Source organism: Aethalodelphis obliquidens, unplaced genomic scaffold, assembly GCF_003676395.1.
Source record: "Aethalodelphis obliquidens isolate GAN/ISIS:26980383/991018 unplaced genomic scaffold, ASM367639v1 scaffold43, whole genome shotgun sequence".
Lineage (NCBI taxonomy): Eukaryota > Metazoa > Chordata > Mammalia > Artiodactyla > Delphinidae > Aethalodelphis > Aethalodelphis obliquidens.
The window spans coordinates 13,865,723-13,885,074 of record NW_020837987.1 but is presented as its reverse complement, the minus strand read 5'-3'; the positions used below and the strand labels follow the sequence as shown (position 1 = coordinate 13,885,074).

General features: G+C 51.8%; 1 protein-coding gene across 4 annotated transcripts; it reads right to left on the bottom strand.

Annotated features, from left to right (window-relative positions):
- Window positions 1-1,633: 1,633 nt before the first annotated feature.
- SNRNP70 (small nuclear ribonucleoprotein U1 subunit 70) lies at window positions 1,634-17,676 on the bottom strand. Of its 4 annotated transcripts, none has more exons than XM_027080152.1 (10): window positions 17,580-17,676; window positions 16,334-16,490; window positions 14,930-14,992; window positions 14,762-14,816; window positions 9,441-9,505; window positions 9,235-9,297; window positions 8,476-8,557; window positions 5,173-5,274; window positions 2,541-2,628; window positions 1,634-2,459 (listed from the first exon to the last, which is right to left on the bottom strand). In XM_027080152.1, exons 2-10 carry the CDS (start codon window positions 16,478-16,480, stop codon window positions 1,805-1,807), a joined length of 1,320 nt encoding a protein of 439 aa, XP_026935953.1. In that variant the 5' UTR covers window positions 16,481-16,490; window positions 17,580-17,676; the 3' UTR covers window positions 1,634-1,804. The 4 variants fall into 4 exon arrangements, with proteins under 4 accessions (XP_026935953.1, XP_026935954.1, XP_026935952.1 ...); XM_027080153.1 differs by lacking the exon at window positions 17,580-17,676 and adding an exon at window positions 17,234-17,461 and having other exon boundaries at window positions 1,634-2,432; XM_027080151.1 differs by lacking the exon at window positions 17,580-17,676 and adding an exon at window positions 17,234-17,460.
- Window positions 17,677-19,352: the final 1,676 nt, after the last annotated feature.

Here is a 19,352-nt window from a genome sequence, read left to right as displayed (position 1 = left end):
ATTATAGGTTATTACAAGATACTGAATATAGTTCCCTGAGTTATGCAGTAGGTCCTTGTTGTTTATTTTCTGTATAGTAGTATCTGTTAATCCCGAATTCCTAATTTATCCCTCCCCCTTTCCCCATTGAAAAGTTCTCTATGTCTGTGAGTCTGTTTTGTACATAAGTTCATTTGTATCATTTTTTAAAATCCCACATATAAGCGTTACCATAATGCTATCTATCTTCCTCTTTCTGATTTACTTAGTATGATAATCTCTAGGTCCATCTGTGTTGCTGCAAACGGCATTATTTCATTCCTTTTTTATGGCTGAGTAATAATATTCCATGGAATATATAGACTTTTTTTTTTTTGACATGGACCATTTCTGAAGTCTTTATTGGTTTTTTTGGCCCCTAGGCTTGTGTGATCTTAGCTCCCTGACATGCAGCAAGCAGGATCTCCCCAACCAGGGATCAAACCCACGCTCCCTGTAGTGGAAGCGCAGAGTCCTAACCACTGGACCGCCAAGGAATTCCCTCAGCTATTGTAAATAGTCCTATGAACATTGGGGTACATGTGTCTTTCCAGGTTAGAGTTTTCTCCAGATATATGCCCAGGGATTGCTGGATCATGTGGTGACTCTATTTTGTTTTTTAAGGAACCTCCATACGGTTCTCCATAGTGGCTTCACCAATTTACATTCCCACCAACAGTGTGGGAGGCTTCCCCTTGCTCCACACCCTCTCCAGCATTTATTTGTAGACTTTTGGTGATGGCCATTCTGACTGGTGTGAGGTGATCTCTCATTGTGGTTGACTTGCATTTCTCTAAATTAGCAATGTGATGTTGAGCATCTTTACCGGTCTGTTGGCCATCTCTGTCTTCTTTGGAGAAATGTCTGTTTTGATCTTCTGCCCATTTTTGACTGGGTTTGTATTTTTTATATTGAGCTGTATGAGCTGTTTGTATATTTTGGAAATTAATCCCTTGTCAGTCACATCATTTGCAAATATTTTCTCCCATTCCATAGGTTGTCTTTTCATTTTGTTTCTTTCCTTTGCTGTGTAAAAGCTTTTCATTAGGTTCCAATTGTTCATTCTTGCTTTTGTTTCTATTACTCTAGGAGTTAGAACCAAAAAAATTTCAATGCGATTTATGGCAAAGTGTGTTCTATGTTTTCCTCTAGGAGTTTTATAGTATCCAGTCTTACCTTTAGGTCTTTAATCCATTTTGAGTTTATTTCTGTATATGGTATTACAGAATGTTTTGTCTTTTATACATTGCTCTCATGTTTCATTTCCTCACCCTTCTTCCTGCTCTCCAACTCAGACTAACAGCTTCCCTTTCACACACAGCTGTAGCTTCCACTGAGTATTCTAATGCCTAAGCCCCATCCCCGCACCAAGACAGGGGTATGAACAGCCGCACGAGGAATGCGTGGGAGAGACGTAAGAAAGGAAAGATACAAAGGGATCAAGGACCCTTAGGGAGGGCTTCCTTACCCCATCTGAAACAGCTCTGGTGTACCGGGGCTAGCCGCAGCCTTAGGTCATAAAGCTCAAGTGAAAACCAACCAAAGCAGGGCTATCAAAAGGCAGAAGGTGACCCTCTTCTGGGTAAGAAAGTAAGAGCAGTGAAAAAACCAAATGCCCATTATCAACAAGAAATTAATTTTATTTTTAAATCCAAGACACCAGAACAAATAAGGAGACTCCTACCCTTGGCTGGCAAACTTAAGTGGTGACCAAGAAGGTTTGGGGAGAGGATGACAGCAACAGGGAGGGTAGGAACACGTCCAATCAACCGGTGGGAGGCTCTCTTCACTCTGGCGCAGCCTCCATCAAATACCCGTTCTCTGGAGCAAGGTACCCGTCACCTCCCTCGGACTCCATGTACATGTCTCGGCCGTCGCTGCCCAGGCCCTCCAGCCCGTTGTCCTGCCCACCGCCACCCGCCCCACCTCGAGCCTCATCCCTGCCCCGTTCACCACCCCGCTCCCCTCGCTTGTGCTCTCGATCGCGCTCGCGATCGCGGTCCCGGCGCCGCTCCCGGTCGCTCCGGTGGCTCCGACGGCGCTCCCGATCCCGATCCCGGCCCTTCTCCTCTGGGCCATCGGGGCCGTCGGGACCCAGCTCCCCGGGAGGCCCATCATCAGGAGGCGCGTCGCCGGCCTCGGAGGGCTCTGCCATGTCGCCGCCACCTCCGCTGCCTCGCAGCTCCTCCTTGCGTTCCCGCTCCCGCCGCGCCCGCTCACGGCTCCGGCTGCTGCGCCGCTTCCGATCCCGGTCCTTGTCCTTGCTCCGCTCCCTGGAGCGCCGCCGCTCCTCCTTGTCACGACTCCGCGAGCGCCGCCGCCGGTCCCGAGAGCGGGAGCGTCGTCGTTCTCGCTCCTTGTCTCGCTCGCGGCTCCGCTCCCTGCGCTCCCGCTCGCGGTCCCGGTCCCGGTCTCTGTGGGGAAGCGGGGAGGGGCCGGGCCTGGATGAGGTGGGCAGAGGTTTGCGGCAGGGCTCCCCCACTGACCGCCCCCGTCCCAGGACACCGGCTGCCCAATCTCACCTCTCATCGTAGCGGGAGGTGTCGTCCCGGCCGGAGTGCCGGATGTTGACGTCAGCGCCACCTCTCCGGGTTCCGCCTAGGCCACCTCCTGGGGGCGGGGGCAGACCACGGCGGGTTAGTCCGGGCGGGGCCCACAGCAGGGCGAGCGAGGGGCAGCAAGGGGCGCCTCTGCCGGCGCCTACGGGGCCAGGTGCCGTGAGGACCTTCTGCCGCACTTCTCTAACACAACACGCACGCTCTTCAGAGATCAGAGGACTTCCACAGCGCGAGCTGGGAGCTCCTGTAATTGACTCCAAAGCTCACCATCTTCACCACCACAGACGCGCACAGCCTCCTGGCAAATGCTGTCTTCCAGTCATCCTCACCCTCACCCTCAGGCACGGCAATGGTCTAACTGAAAACGTGATCTGCTCCAAAGCCACCAATGGCTCCCCACAGCCTAAAGCAACGTCCGTCAGATGGCTGGCTCCTTCCTGCCTTTAGAGCAAGGCGCCCTGGCTCTCCACGTCCTAGATCTCCTCATGGTCTCCATTGCCTTCCTGCCCCAGTTTTGGGGATCATTCACCTCTTTACCTGGAATCTCATTTCCCTTGTCTAGTTAACTGCTACTTACCCCTTCGCACATTAACCCAAACAACGCTTCCTCAGCAAGCCTGCCCTGACCTACCAGATGAAGCTGTTCTCCACGACTCACATACATTTCCTTCTCAGAACTTCAGGTGGAATTTCCGATTTTACATGGACATGTGTGAGTTAACAGCTGCCTCTCCCACCAGCCTGTAACGCACCATCAAAGTCAGGACGATGTCTGGCTCTGCTCGCTGTAACTGTACATGGTACAGCATCCAGGATATAATATCGTATGTGCAGCAAGCAGTCAAATGACTGAACAGCTGTAAGGAGTAGTGCACGGTCTCCTTCAGACGGGGAAACAATCTCAGATAAAGCCACCTGCCCGGGGTGACTCTGCAAGGAAGGGCAGAGCTGAGACCCAGGAAGCTGCCCTCTCACGCACGCTTCTGCCCCACACTGCCTGGAAGGAAGCTTCAGTGAGGTGGGCTGGGGTTCCATATAAGGAATGACTTTCAGCAACGAGGGTGAAAAAGGAAAAGAGGCGGCCTGGATATCAAAGACATTCAAATAGGGACAAGCAACCGACCAGGCTTCTGGAATATCACAGGTATGGGGCAGAAGAGACTAGTGTTTTCAATTTTCAGGTCACAACCCAGCAATGGATCACATCATTAAATGTGACTGGTAGCAAACAATATATTAAAAATAATAATAATAAAGCAACAGAATATAAAATACTAGTATACACTGCCTGTAGAAAAGATAGTTTCATAACACTTCTGTTTGGGTTAAATGTTTTTTTGCATGTAGCAATGCACTGGGTCAAGATGCACCAGGTGTCACCATCAGAAAGTTGGAAATAGCAGACTCTGAAGGACTCACTCCACCCCAGAGAAACCAGGGAGTGAGATAAGAACCCATCTGTTAAGCTCAGAGACTCAGCAGGCTGAGTGTGTGCTCTACTCAACAAAGGCAAGTCAAGCACCACGACAGCGGGCTGGGAGGCAAAAATAAGAGCAGAGGGTCCTGGAGCCACCGGGGGTGTCTGCACAGGGAAGATCATTTTCTCTGACAACTGTGTCACTCACCCTCATAGGAGTTGGCCCTCAATAGCCATGTTTGGATGGCAGGACCTCAGCCCCAGGTCCAGGTCCAATGCTGAGCCACTTAGATCCACCCGCCCCAAAACGTAGAGAGACTCATCAAGGACTGGGCTGTGGAATGCCACACTGGGCCAGTGCGGAGAGACACAGAAGGGAACAGTCCACACGAACAGCGAACAAGGCAGAAGCAAGCTGCAGAGATGCCAAAGGCGGCTCCTGACCGTTCAGGTTCGGCTTCCAGGTCCTCTTGAGGCCCACAGGCATCGCCTGTCTCTGGGCTCCAAGATACTGGGATTCTGTATCAACAAGTCCCCTTTATGCTTTAGGAAGCTCAAATGTATTTCTGGTGCTTGCTACCAAACTGACCTTGACTGAGATGGCGACTGACAAGTTAGAGACAGAGAGTGGGGGGGACGGAATGCAGGAGGCTCTGAGGGCAGAGACCATCTATGTATGTCTTGCTCTTGACTAGAAGCCTGGTACACAGCTGGTGACCAAACTGGCGTTTGCTGAATCAATGAATGAATTAACGAACGAGCAGGAGCAAAGGGTAAGTGGACGAGAGAGTGACTTTCACAAGCCCGACCGTACGCCGCTTGCCAAGCTGGCTATCTGAGATGCTGAGCTCACTAACTCTTGCCGTTATTCCCACTTTCCAGGATGAGGAAAATGAGGCAGGAGGAAGGGAAGATCCACCAGCCAGGAAGTACGTAAGCTGGAATCTGATCCCAGACTGGCTTCTCAACCACAGTACTCTTGCTCCTAACTAATAACCCAGAGTAAGAAACCAGACCAGGAGAAAGATGGTGACGAGAAAGGCTGAGCTAGAGAGAGGGAGAGAGCATGTGAGCAGCTGGGAGAGGAAGAGAAGACAGAAAGCAGCAGAGGGTACAGAAAAGAGAGGTGAGAAAGCAGCCAGCAGGACACCGAGCCCAGCCTGTGCAGGATGTGCTCACCTAGCCGCCGGGGCCTCCAGCCCTTCACCGTGCGGCCCCTCTCCACGTCCACAAGGACTCTCCTGCCATCAATCTTCTTGCCGTCTGCGTGCTTGTAAGCGGCTGCAACAGATGTGGGGAGGGGGAGGGGAAGGGGGAGGAGTCCCCAGAGGGTCCTCTAGTCAGGCTAAAGCACAGCTCTGTGGCATCCCCACCCCCCGGCCGTGTCCCCATCCACACACTTACACACGCGCACACACAGACACACATGCCCACCAGACAGCCAGGCAACCGCCAGCCAGACCAACCCTCTCGCAAACCAGGAGGGGCCTGCTCCATCTCGGCACCTGCTTCCTTACCAACCCCCAATCACCATTGGGGGCGCGAGACCACTCCCAGGCACCATCCTGACCCTAACCACCCCCCTGGGCTCCCAGGCCATTCCTACTCCCACTCGACAGAGCAGCCCCCTCCCGCCAAGGTGGCCAAAGTCGCTGCAAAGAAACTGGAGGTTAACTCAAGGCTGGACTCTGCTGTGGGGGAGGGTTCCTCCACAACCCCAGGCATGCACCCTAAAACATCATGCTGGGGGAGGAGGCCCAGCCGGGCCGCTCTGCACCCCAGTTCACACCGGTTTCCTTTTTCTGTGTTTTTTTTGGGGGGAGGGTGAGCGTGGGGGGAACAGACATCAGAACAGAAAATGAACCAGAAGGGGGTGGGAGAAATCTTTAGGAGATGGCAGGGAGCAGAAGGGCGGGTTATGGTGCTCCCGGGGGGCCTGGAGGGGCCCCTACAGCAGGCGGGGGAGAGGGCAAGTGGAGGGAGGCACGGGAGATGTGCGGTGCTACTGAAAATTCCTGCCTTACCTGAGATGACAGCCACCCAACCCCAGCCCCTGTCCCATCTCACTCCACACCCCCAGCTCAACACACGCCGGGAGGCCAAGCCCAGCCTGAGCCTCTCGGGAAGGGTGAGGAGTAGAGGGGGAGATGCGGGGAGAGGCACGTCCTGCGCTCGGGCAGGGCACAGCAAAGGACAGGCCTGATCCCCGGCCTGTCTCACGTGGGGCTGTCGGGAAGGCCAAAAAAGTCCCTATTTCCCACCCCCAGCCCTGGCCTAGGGGGTCGTCCTCAACCAGCCACAATACCCGGCCCCGCCCCAGCCCTCTCCCCCCCAAATAACAACCAGAGGAAGAGAAAAAGGTGCCATTTACCGATGCCGGCCTTGCGGGTGTCCAAACCGAGCGGGATGGGGGGGGCTCGGCAACTCCTGGGGGCCTGGCGAGGAGGCGGGCTTCCCGGGGGGGGACACGGGACCGCTTACCTGGAGCCCCCAAGCTTACCTGAGCACGCGCACAGACCCCACACCCACCACCACGGGGTCAGCTAAAGCTACAGGGAAGGGATTCTAGGGAGCCATGGAGGGGGAGAGGAACCACATCTCCTGCACCACCTGGAGACAGGCAGAGGAAGTGGTGGACCCCAAAGAAACCTCACGGAGGCCTTGAAAGAGGGGGAGACAAGGGTTAACATCAAGTCTGGGAGCTGGAAAGCCGTGGGACTATCTTTTTTGATTTTAAAGAGAAGGCTAGGGAGGCCTTGGCAAACCTGTCCACCTTCACCTTTCCCCAGTAAAGTCCATGCTGAACTAGGCACACGCCCACCCCCTCTCAGCACGTGGAATGACTTCTCCACCTCGAACTCCACACTCCCTCCCACCACCTGCTTCAGCCCAAAGGCTGGCACCCAAGGGGACAGCCTTGGGGGTCCAGGAGATGGAGTGCTGCCCATGATCCGAGGGGGAGGGGCCGCTTGGCCCCTGAACCCAGAGGAGGGTGGTAGGGGAAGGAAGTTAAGGGCTGGGAACACCGTCAAGCGAAGGAACCCTGCTCTGGTTGTGTCCCAAACCCCAGAAGAGGCCCAACCCGGGAGTAACAGCAGAGAAAACATGTGACGTGTGTATTTCTAGGCTTCACTCTCTCTCCCTCTCTTAGGTCTCTAGACAGTGGAAGGGTCTTCAGGAAAATCTACACCACCTTCTGCTGCTTACGGCCTGTCACTCGAACCCTCCCGCACCCCAGTCCCCAATCCCATGCACTCCAGAGAGCAGCTGGGCCGCTGGGCTCCACGGCCTCTCGGGAGGCCTCAACCATGATAAGGCAGACAGGAAGGGGGCAGAGCACCCCGAATCTAGCAAGCAAAACAATTCTCCAGGGCCACCACAGTGACAGCCCCGCGAAGGCGCAGGGGCAGGGAGCGGAGGGCTGAAGGGTTCCACATGGAGCCCTGGTCCCCGTGCATCCCGTCTTCAGTATTCCCGCCACCTTGCCACTGACATCATGAAGCCAGGTAAGTCAGGGGGCTGGGTCGAGCCCAACTGCCTTTCCCGTTGGGGTTCATCTCTCCCCTCCTGGGATCAGCAGGATTACTGGAGAGCAGATGGATGGGGGGCCGATGGGACCAAGGGCACCCAAACGAGGAAAGGGCTCTGGGTGCGGGGAGGCTGAGGGGGGCGCCTGGGGATGGGAGGAGGGATGCCTCGCTGCTCCTGAGCTGCCTGGCTAAGCTGGGCTGGTGTGCGGTGCTGAATGATCTTACCCATGATACAAACCCTTATACCAACCATACACTGAGGTGTTGTAAGGGGAGCGTAAGCATCAGCTGCAAGCCAGCTGCGTGGTGGCTGCAGTGACAATAAGAACAGTCAATTAATACGGCGGCCCCTGGACACGCCGCAGCCCTGCCCGCCCCCCCCCACCCATCCCTGCCCACGTGGACGCCGCCGCGGCCTCAAAGGGGGCTCTGGAGATGTGGGGGCAGGCGCTGAACACGCCAACCAGCCCACTGCCCGCTGAGGAGCAGGGCGGGGGCCGGGGTGGGGAGGCGGAGGGTCGGGTGGCCCAGCCCCAGCTGAGCTGGGGGAAGAGAGGGCAGGTTCAAAGGCCAGTCCTCATTCTAACCTGGCCGCCCCCAACTCCGGGGGGGGGGGAACGGGGAGAGGCTCCCCGAAACTCCGACCCCTCCCCCCACCTCCCGCTAGCCCCAGCCGCCGCCCGGCTCCCTCCTTGCCCCTGAGGTTCAACGTGTGACACTTACCTCCCCGGGTTCACACACACACACACGTTGTGGGGGATTTTGGTTTTTGTTTTTAAAAAAACACGTATATAAAAAAAAAAAAGATATATCAGAAACAGAGGGAGGAGGAGAGAGACATTGCTAATGTCAGGTTTGGCAGGGAGGGGGGCAGGGACAGACGACGGGAAGGGGCTGGGGCAGCAGAGAAGAGAGAGGGTCAGAGGGCAGGGCACAGGTGGGAGGTACTCACAATGCATGTCTCGCTCATGTTCGTACTCGATGAAGGCATAGCCCCGGGGCTTTCCTGACCGCTTACTGTAGACCATATGTATCTGGGGGGCAGAGGTCAGCTCTGACACACAGAAATCCCACCCTGTCAATCACACAGCCCGTATGCCAGGCCCTGGGCTGGGTGATGCCAGCGACAGACACCTCAGACCCTCTCTCCGTCCCTTCAAGGACCCAGAGTGACTGCTGCTCTAATGGCCCTGGGCTTCGCAGTTTATGCGCACGATGACCTCAAGCCCTTGCTACAGCCCAGAACATTTAAATTAAATGAAGAAATGTCAGTTAAACATGAAGTCTTGTTCTAAAACAAGAATCAACATACATTTTCTATAAAGGTATAGAGAAGACAGCAGGTATTTCCAGCTGTGAGGGCCATACGGTCTCTTTCTGCCCGACCGGCTCCCGACTCCGCCTTACGGCAATAGCAGCCGCAAACAACAGTAAACAAATGGGCCTGGCTGGATACCAACAAAACTTTATTTACAAAACCCAACTTTGTAGTTTGCCGACCTGTGCTCTAAATCAGCAGCAAGTAGTCACTACCTCTTTGCTGTCCTTCTGCTGTCCCAAGTCTACCGCATGGAACCGCAGTCAGGATAGAAACCCAGGCCATGGACTCCGAAGCCAGAAATGAGGCAATGCACCCTCAGGGCTGGGAGCCAGCCTCCTGCCTCCCTCCACACACGTCCAACTCAAACTCCCCGCGCCCCAGTCCACTCACTCTTTTGATGGGTCCGTACACCTCAAACTCTCTCCGGAGCTTGGATTCTGTCGTGTCATAGTTCTACAAGTAGACAGAAATGAAGTTAAGTGGGAGAAGCCCTCAGAACATCCCCGGGACCTAGTCTACTGCCCACACCCAAGCTCTCAGCAGTCCAGGGTTCCAGACTCCTCTGGGGCTCCAGGGATTGGGAGCTGGGGACTCACCACTCTAGCCACAAAGAGAGTCTTGAAGGCATCACCCTGAGCATTGGGATCATTGTGAGGGTCCCCTGTGCAGGAAAAAAAAGAATTTCTAAGTAGAAGGTGCCAACAGTATCGTAGAGCAAGACAGAAACAGACCGACGGGCAGAGACCCAGAACTTTTGGTCACCTGGCCACCTTGGGCATGTCCCTCTGAGCCCTGGTTTCTCCGAAGCACAGCAGCCTTCATCTAAGTGGCTGATTTAGGCTGACGAAGGGAGGGGGTAAGACTGACTTCAAGCTGACAGGACGGAGGCCAGCCTAACTGCCACTTCAGACGTATGTATCCTGAGGCCCAGGTCCCTCCCAGGTGTAACTAAGCTCAAAGAGGCATCTCTGGAGAAGCAGCCTGATCCCTCCAGGTACTGAGCTTCCTCTCTCACCTGCAGGGCCACAGTGCCACCCACAGGCAGGGCCTGCAACTGCAGCCCCAGGGGAAACCTGAGATCAAGCAACCCCAAGACTGGGAGTGGAAGCCTAGCAGAGGCCAAGCCCTGCTTTCTGCCCTATGCCCTGTGGCCTCAGGGAGGAACCCACGGCTGGCGCTGGAGCTCACAAGAGGCGGGTCAGATTCTTACTCCCAGCCTTACTACCGCCAGACCACTGAGGAATAATCATATCCACAGACAGAAACCAGACTCTTATTACAAAACCAACTCCACAGGTGATTCTGATGGGTCAGGCCTGGGAAGAAAGAAGTCTTTTTCACCAAGTATGGTGGCCCCAGCACACACAATGGCTCTTGACTCCTGCCAGGGCCCCAAAGGCATCCTGCCCATTGCCAGTGGAGGCGGTTCTTCTACAATACAGTGCTACTTTCTGAAGGACTTGCCATATTCTATGAGAATGTGAGAAAAGAAATAACGTTAATAATTTACTGAACACATAATTAAGCTCAGACACTGCTGGAGGCTGAGACTTATTTAGCATCATTTTGCAAATGGAAATACAACCAACCCCTGAGGCACGGAAGAGGAGAAGTGTCAGACAGCAGAGGCCAAGCTCAGCTTTACACCCCAGCCTGACCTCACAGCCCAGGCCCCAGGCTGAACCCTGCATGTTAGCTTCTCAGAGAAGCCAGAGAATTAAAGGTCACAAATCTGTTTCTCACGAGAGAGGTTGGCTGCAGACATAAACTAAGTTCAGGATGACTTTAGGGAATTTTTTGGAAAACGGAAGACTGAACTCAAATTTAAGGGAATGACTACCTGGAAACTGATGGTAGCCTTTGAAAACAAGTCCATCTTTGTGCCTGCCCCTCACTTCCTCACCAAACCTCATCCCTTTGGGTTGTAATTTTCTGTGCCCAAATGTCTCAATCTGCATCCATTCACCCAACAGGTATCTATTAAGCACTTTGTGCCTGAAACTCCCATAGATGCTGGGGACTCAACAAAGACAAAAAAGATGCCTGCCTTCTTGGAGCTCATCTGTTACTGGAGGGAGGCTGAAGGTAAACAAGGTAAATAAGGCAACCATCTAGTTCTATCCGGTAATAGCAGATGGGGAGAAGAATTTTAATGGGAAGGTAAGGAAAGGCCTCACTGAGATAACACTTGACCTGAAGTTGTATTTAACAGGAAATAAACCTCACACCACCAGGCAGCAGGTGGTCTAACAGGTACAGCAGGAGCAGTGCAGTGCGACCCCGATCACTGCCTGGGGGAATGGACGAAGGCCAGACCGCAGAGCGCTGAGCTCCCTGATGGGCAGCCCGGAGGAGTCCGGCAGACAAAAGGGGAAACCACCCTGGGCACACCAAACGAGTCTCTATAGTTTCTGCTTAACCAAGAGGCCCAGGAGTGTGACCAAAGGTAAAAGCTAGTGCAGCTGAGCCAACAGTACCCACGTATCTGAGCTAAAAGAGGGTGACAATGAACTGAAGTTGATGAGCAGTTCACCAGTCAACAGGCACACACCCTCACTCCACTCCACTCCGCTGGCAACTCTGCCCTTGGGAAATCCTTGGTTAAAGGGATTATGTAGGTAGCAGCCCAGAGCAGGGGCTCAAAGGACTAGACTGTGGAGCTAAGAAAACTCATTAGGCTTTGAGATGGTGAAGAAAGTATCTCAGAACTTTTGCTCTTGCTAAACATACCCGGCCTCCACAAACCTCCATCTTCTGTCTTAAAAGCGGGAGTAATAACCCCTGCTGCACTTGGAAGCTGTAAGTCAAAATCATGACATATTCTATACATCAAGTGTTCAGCAAGGAGCAAGGCCCCCTTGAATGGTAGCTGTTAACTGTGACAAGGCACAGCAAGTTTCTGTACTTGGGGATGGAGGCTCTCAGGGGCAGAGAAAACCTACTATACTTGACCCATCCTTTCCTTTTCCTTTTCTTTCACGGGGAAGTTCAAACACTTAAGGAAATAGAGAACAGTGTAACGAACCCCTCTGAACCAGCTTCAACTATCACCACGTGGCTACACTTGTTACATCTCTAACCCCACCAGGATTTTAAGTCAAACCCCGGATATACCACTGTAGTTGCTAATAAAGACTAAAAAAAAAAAGAAAAAAAGTAACAACGGTACTGCTATTATGACTTAAAAAGGTCAACGTCAATTCTTTAACTTCACTAAGACCCAGTGTTCAAATGTCCTTGACTGTTTCAAAACTGGATTTTTACAGTTGGCGCATTTAAATCAGGATCCAAACAAGCTCCACACTTACCATTTGGTTGAGGTGCCTTTTGACTGTTTAATCCATTTGGTTCACTCCCTGCCCCCTGCCACCCTTTTAACATTTGTTAAAGAAACTGGATCACATGTTTGTCCTATACAATTTCCCACATTCTGAATTTGACTGGCTGCATCCTCAGTATTGTTTAACATGCCAGGATGTTTTGTGTGAAAAACAATTTCCAACAGGAGAAGTGACTTATCCAAGGCCACACAGCTGTAAGTGGCAGAGGTGGGGTTAAAACTCATGTGGGTCAGAGATGAACAGATAAAGAAGATGCGGCACATATATACAATGGAATATTACTCAGCCATAAAAAGGAACAAAACTGAGTTATTTGTAATGAGGTGGATGGACCTAGAGCCTGTCATACAAAGTGAAGTAAGTCAGAAAGAGAAAAACAAAGAGCGTATGCTAACGCACATATACGGAATCTAAGAAAAAACCGTATTGATGAACCTAGCGGCAGGGCAGGAATAAAGATGCAGACGTAGAGAACGGACTTGAGGACACGGGCCGGGGGGGCGGGGAAGGGGCAGCTGGGACAAACTGAGAGAGTGGCATGGACATATACACACTACCAAATGTAAAATGGATGGCTAGTGGGAAGCTGCTGCACAGCATAGGGAGATCAGCTCGGTGCTTTGTGACCACCTAGAGGGGTGGGACAGGGAGGGTGGGAGGGAGGTTCAAGAGGGAGAGGATACGGGGATATATGTATACTTATAATTGATTCACTTTGTTCTACAACAGAAACTAACACAACATTGTAAAGCAATTATACTCCAGTAAAGATTAAAACAAACAAACAACTCACGTGGGTCAGACTACAAGGTGTGTGCCCCAGCAGCAGAGCTGAAAGGTTCCCCAAGTTACCTGCTGCCAACAGTCCTGTGAGCCAGGTCCTACAGGAGCTGGGGCCACAATGGTGAGCAAATTCCATCCAAACCCTGCCTTCCTGGAGCAACTATGAACCAATGTAAGATAGATAGTCACCAGTGAATCCTTCCTGCAGACTGAAGTGACCAACCTGCAGCAGGACTCAGGGCTTTCAATGTACATGGGGACTCGGACCAGAGCAAGGAAGTCACGAAAGGCTTCCTTGAGGAGTGACGCTGACAGAGATACGAAGAGCAGCTCCATATAAACCAAGTATCATGTGAGACTGAGGGAAGAGCCCAGGCAAAGACCCGGTGACAGGAGAGCATCTGGGAAGGAAGAGGCCCGTGCTGGCTGGAGCAGGAGGGGAGCATGGGCAGAATGCATCCCCAGTGGGCAGGGAAGGGACTCCGGTCTTTTTGCTGAAAGCAAAAGGAGGCTGTGTGGGAATTCCCTGGCGGTCCAGAGGTTAGGACTCTGCGCTTTCACTGCCGAGGGCCCGGGTTCAATCCCTGGTTAGGGAACTAGGATTCTGCAGGTCGCGCAGTGCGCCCTCCCCCACCAAAAGGGTGTCAGCAGAGAAAGGTACAATCAGAGTTGTATTTTAAAAAGCCCCACAGAGGGAACTTCCCTGGCAGTCCAGTGGTGAAGACTTTGCACTTCCAATGCAGAGGGTGCGAGTCCGATTCCTGGTCAGGGAACTAAGATCCCACAGGCTGTGCAGCACAGATTAAAAAAAAAAACAAAAAAAGCCCTCCAGAACCTGGTGGGGACAGAGATGCAGGTAAACCCCATTAGACATTAGACTGCGTGTCCAGGCTAGAGGGGCCCTGGGTGGTGGACACAGAAAGAGGGCTCAGATTTGTGACAGGGATAGGTTTTGGTGACAAGCTGGGGAAATAGCAAGAAAAAGTTGTTAAAAGCAAACTGGGTGGTCATGACTGAGGTCATGATTTGCAAAGCTGGATGACCAGGTTCCAGCAAAGGAAACATCCAAAGACCAGGTTGTTGGGGAGAGGAAATCCTGATTGTGGTTTGGACACTGAGTTTGAGATGCCTTTGAGGCGTCCAAGAAAAGACAGGAAGGCAGTGAGAGTGAGGGCTTAGATAGCTCTCATTTAGATGCCCAGGTATTCAGCTGTGAAGCATTTGCATAAGCTCCTTGAGGAATGGGCCACTCCAGGGAATAAGGTTCTGAGTGAAGTGATTCACCACAGACGCACAAGTATAGGAGAAAAACCCAAGTCCTAACTACAAAGCCCTCGCCCTAACAAGAAAGGGCCATTGGAGACTGATATGCGACCCTCTTGTGAAGTCTGGTCAATGGCTACAAGGTCCCTATCCCAAACTCCAATTCCTCCTGTACTTGGAAGGGATGAAACATCAGCAGTCCGAGGATCAGGGAGCTAAGGTGCAGCCAGAACTGCCTCACTAGCCAGGACCTCACTGCCTTGCCCTGTGAGACCTGGCTGGGCTGTGGGAGCGCCTCCAAGTGCAGGCCCCTACAGGACGCAGCCCAAGGTACCAGGCTCCTTTCCTGCCCACCCTTACTCCACACTCCCCTGCTTAAATGCCTAAACCAAATACAGTGCATGGCAAACGGTGGGGTTAAAGGAGTGAACTGACAACCCGCTTTCCCAAATTAAAGTCCTGGGGTGGACTGGCGGAGAGAAACACAGGAGTGCTTGAACGAGAGATGAAAGGAGGAAGGAGAGACTTACACATTTTTAGCTCTGTCTCGACTTCCTGCTGTCGCCGCTCAATCTTTTCCCGTCTCTGTCAGGAGAAAGGTAGACAACTGAATACAGACAGAAGTGCCCTGATGTCAGGGAACATCCTGAAGAAAGAGGCAAAAAAGGACGTGGGGCCAGAAGGCAGACACTACATACCTTCCTCTCCATGCGCTCCTCCCGAGTTTCTGCTCGAGTCGGAGGAGGGGCATCTCGAGGGTCCTGGGAACAAGAAGAGGTGACAGGGTGGGAGAGACAGGGGAAAACAGCAAGAGACACCCAGCCAGGAAATAATAAATATCTTGGCCACGCTCCCCTGCGTGTTTACACACACGCACGCACAAACAAACATGGACAGGGAGCAGATCAAAGCACGGTCCATGGACCAATGCTATCTGTGAACTGTTACTGGTCTGTGACAAGAGGAGTAGAGAAGCCAGGAACTAGTATTCAGAAACTTCTACAGCGATCTGACAGAGGAGTTTTATGCCCATTGAACTTAACAAAAAATTTTTGATTTTTTACTTTGTAGTCTTTCTCTAAAAATACTAGAAAAATGAAAGAAACTCTCTCGTATTTATCAAGAAAGTCAACCTGCAGCATATTTGTCCTCAATCATAAACAGGAATCAGGACCAGGCCTGAAGCAAAAGGAGCTGACAGCGCAGTGCTCAGAGGTAAACAACTGAACACCCTCTGAGGGCCAGAGCAGTTCCTGAAGGCCTCAGCAAGCTTTCATCAAATAGTAACTGGCACATAACCCATGTCTGCCACTGGCCTGTAGCCATTAAATTAGTGTAACTGGCGAACAACATTTTCCAAGTACCAGTTCAATGAGGGTGGCAATCCCACTAAAGAGCCGATCTTCTGTCACCGCGCGACTAACTTCTGCTCTGCAACTTCCTCCATCTCCCCTTTCCCACTCGATGCCAGAACTTTCTTCTTCTGACTTCTGGCAGCATTTCTCAGGTGTTCTCTGATACACCTTAAGAGGTGGAAGTTGTTATCCCAATTTCACAAATGAAAAAACTGAGGCCCAAGAGCACAAGTCGTTTATTCGCGTTTATCCTGAAATTCTCAAGCCCACAGTCTTAAGCAGCCCATCACCTGGTGCTAACCCTTTACAAATATCACCCTGTGACAAAAATGATAAATATAATAATAAACATTGACATTTGCTGACTGCTTAGGATCAAACTCCATGACATAAAATTTCCAGTTAATTCTCCGTCAATATTACAGCGAAGATACTAATATCCCCTTGCTATAGATGAAGCGATCAAAGCACTAAGAGGATGCACCACTTGCCCAAGGTCACACAGATGCTAAATGGTGTGCCAAGGTCTACCTAACTCGAGAGCCTGAATCCTCAACTGGTAGTTACGGAACTTCCACAAAAACCAACAAGGGATGCATTATCCATCCCAATCAAGACAGGGAAACTGAGCATAAAAGTCACCTGCCTAAATCACACAGCTGGAAAACTGGCCAGAGACTGGACTCCCCAATCCAGCCCCACGGACCCCAGAACCCATCCCAGCCCAAGTCTGCTGAGTGAACTCACCTCAAACTCTCGGATGTATGGCGCAATGCCACAGTAAGGTTGATTGTGGTGTTTTTCATGTGGCAGTTTCTCCAGGGGTGGCAGGTATGGGATGGGGTCACGGGGAGCAAAGAGAGCCAGAAGGTTGGGTGGCAGGAACTGCGTCATCTTGCCAAGTCTGAGAGCAGAAGCAGGACCACATTATATGAGGGTGGGCTGGGAGAGATAAGGCCCCTATAATCCCTTGACTTCCAAGAAAAGAGGGAAATAGGGGCAAAATCTCAGTATCAGAACAAGTTCTGTAGGGGCACAGAGTGCTCCTAAGCCACAAGGGAAAGGAATAAATCTGAATGAGAAAGCAGGTTTTGGAGGGAGGACTGAAGCCGATAACGGAAACAAAGACTGAAAAAGGGTTTCTGAGTAGTGAAGTCTCAGAGTCCTGAGCAAGGAACTGCGGGGCTGAGGGTCCCTGGGGGCTTGTGGGGGCATCAAGGATCCTGAGAAAGGAGGTCCAAGGCAGTGGCGGCTGGTGGTCCCATACCTTGGATAACAGGTTATGGGGCGAGGGTCGCAGGAAGTCTCCGATCAAGGAAGGGGGTCAAAAGTAGCAAACCTCAAGCCAGGGAGTTGTGAGGAATAAATGTGGGCCCCACAGGCGAAATGAATTATGGGTAAGGGTCGGTGGAGGCAAGGAAAAAAAGGCAACACACCGCAAGGGCCTGTGGGGAAGTGACCGCTGAAGAGGAGGGCGACTATGGGAAAAGGGCCTAAGTGACCAGAGAACTCTGGATAAGGGGTGCAAAAAGGTGCTATGGCAGTGGCGCGGGAAGGGGACCCGGCCGCGGGGAAGGGACTGAGGCACACCGCAGGGGCTTGTGGGTAGCGGCCCCGCACCCGGTAAGGCCACTAAGTCACACTCACCCGCCGCGCGGCGCCCTCCTCGGCCTAGCGACGGTCCGGGGGCTCGCGGCGGCTGCGGCGGACCCTCAGTAGCAGATACTCCTGCTCTGGCTTCGACTGTGGCGGCGTCCGCGTCCCTCAGTCTCTATCGCTCGCCTACCGCGCGCTCCAGGCCGCTGCTCACGAGCCCGCGCAGCTTCGGCTCGCGACAGGGCACGGGGAGGAACCAGCCTCAAATCCCTCCGCCGTTCGCACTGCGCACGCGCTGCGCGAGTCCACCACAACTCACATACGGGGAGCCTGGGGCCGCCGCGGGCACTGCGCACGCGCAAGACCACTACCCCCCCCCCCCCCCGCCTTCCGGCACCTTAGACGCCTTTGCCGCGGCAAGCTGGTCACAGTGCGCACGCGCGCTTCGCCCCAAGCCGTCTTCTTCCACCTCGCGCTCTGGGATCCAACAGCCTCTGTCCGCGAGACTCCTCTCTATGCTCCACCCCTTTCCCCTAACACACTTCCCGGATCTTGTGCGCATGCGTGTATCGTCATGTAGGGCACTTTACCCTTCCGCCGCTTGGCAAAGAATCCCTCTGTGAACGATGTGATTGCCTAACCTGTTAGATAAGTAACTATTCATCGAGCGACTAATGTGTGCTCGGCCTTGTTTGGACTCTGGGATGTAGCACGTGACTAAAGCAAAGTCTTTTCCTTTTTGGAGCTTGCATTGTACTGAGGGAGACAATATAGGCATTTAAAAATATAAATTTAATTTCGTATAGTGGCCAGCACAATAAAGAAAAATAGGGGAGAGTAGGGCGTTGGGCAGCGAAAGAGGAGCTATTTTAGAAAGGATGATAATGGAAGGCTCTTCTGAAGAGGTGATGTTTGAACAGAGGCCCGATGGAAAGGAGATCAGGGCGGGATTAACAGCAAGTGCAAAGGCCCTGACTTAGGAAGGATTGCAGGAATCCTAGGTGGTTGGCCAAGAGAGCAGAGAACTGGTGGCCATGTTATTTAGGGCCCTGTAGATCTGTAAGAAGTAAATATTTTAAGTTTTTTTGATAGATGCAATTGGCTGTTTACTAATACAGAAATTATTACAACATTTAAGTGACTAATATGTTTAAAATATTTTGACATATTTGCTTTATGTATGTATATGGGAACTCTCTGAACTATGTTTTTGACGTTTTCCATAATTCTAAAATTATTTCAAAATAAAAAATCTAAAGAAAATAAAGCTAAACCTGCCTTAATAATGTTTTCTTTTCTGTACCACTGGAAAGTAAATTGCTGCGGCACTGCACCTCTAAATACTTCACCATGCATCTCCCAAGAAAAAGGCATTCTTCTACATAACCACAGAACTAGTTTCACCTCTTAGAAAGTTTATCCAGTCCCTATTCAGATTTTCCCAATTGACCCACTAGTATTTTGTTTTAATCTGAACCAGGAGCCAATCAAGTTTCATGCATTGTATTTGGTTGTCATGTCTCTTTATTCTCTTTTAATATAGAATACAGACACACACACACATGCACACCCCCACACACTTTTTTTCCCATATGTTGTTGGTTTTTCCCCAGAGTTCAGACCAGTTTCCAGTAGAATATCCCACATTCTGGATTTGTCTGATTGTTTCCTCATGGTGTTTAGTGTGTTCCAAAACCTCTGTTTTGCCTATAACATGGAAATTGAGTCTGAGGTTTGAATAGACTAACGTTCAGCATTTTTGGCAAGAATGTTTCCCTGGTGATACTGCGGACTTCATATTGCATCACCTCTGGAGGTGCAATAATGTCAGATAGCCCCACTATTATGATGCTGAGTTTGACCACCTGATCAAGGGGCTAACTGATAGACCTCTCCTTGTAAAAGTACATTTTCTCCTTGGTAATCTAAGCAGAGAGACTTTGCCACTGTTCCCCGACCACCTCATCTCTCACCTCATGGTTGTAGCAGCCATTGCTGATCTTTGCCTGAATAAAGTGTTACATGGGGGAGAGGGCAGATTTTTTTTGAAAAGCAATAGGAAGTCACTAAAGGGTTTTGATCAGGAGATGGACAGAACATAATTTGCATTCTTAAAAGATCACGTCAATGGCTGTGGACAGAAAAATTGAAAGGAAGAGGCTGAAGGGGA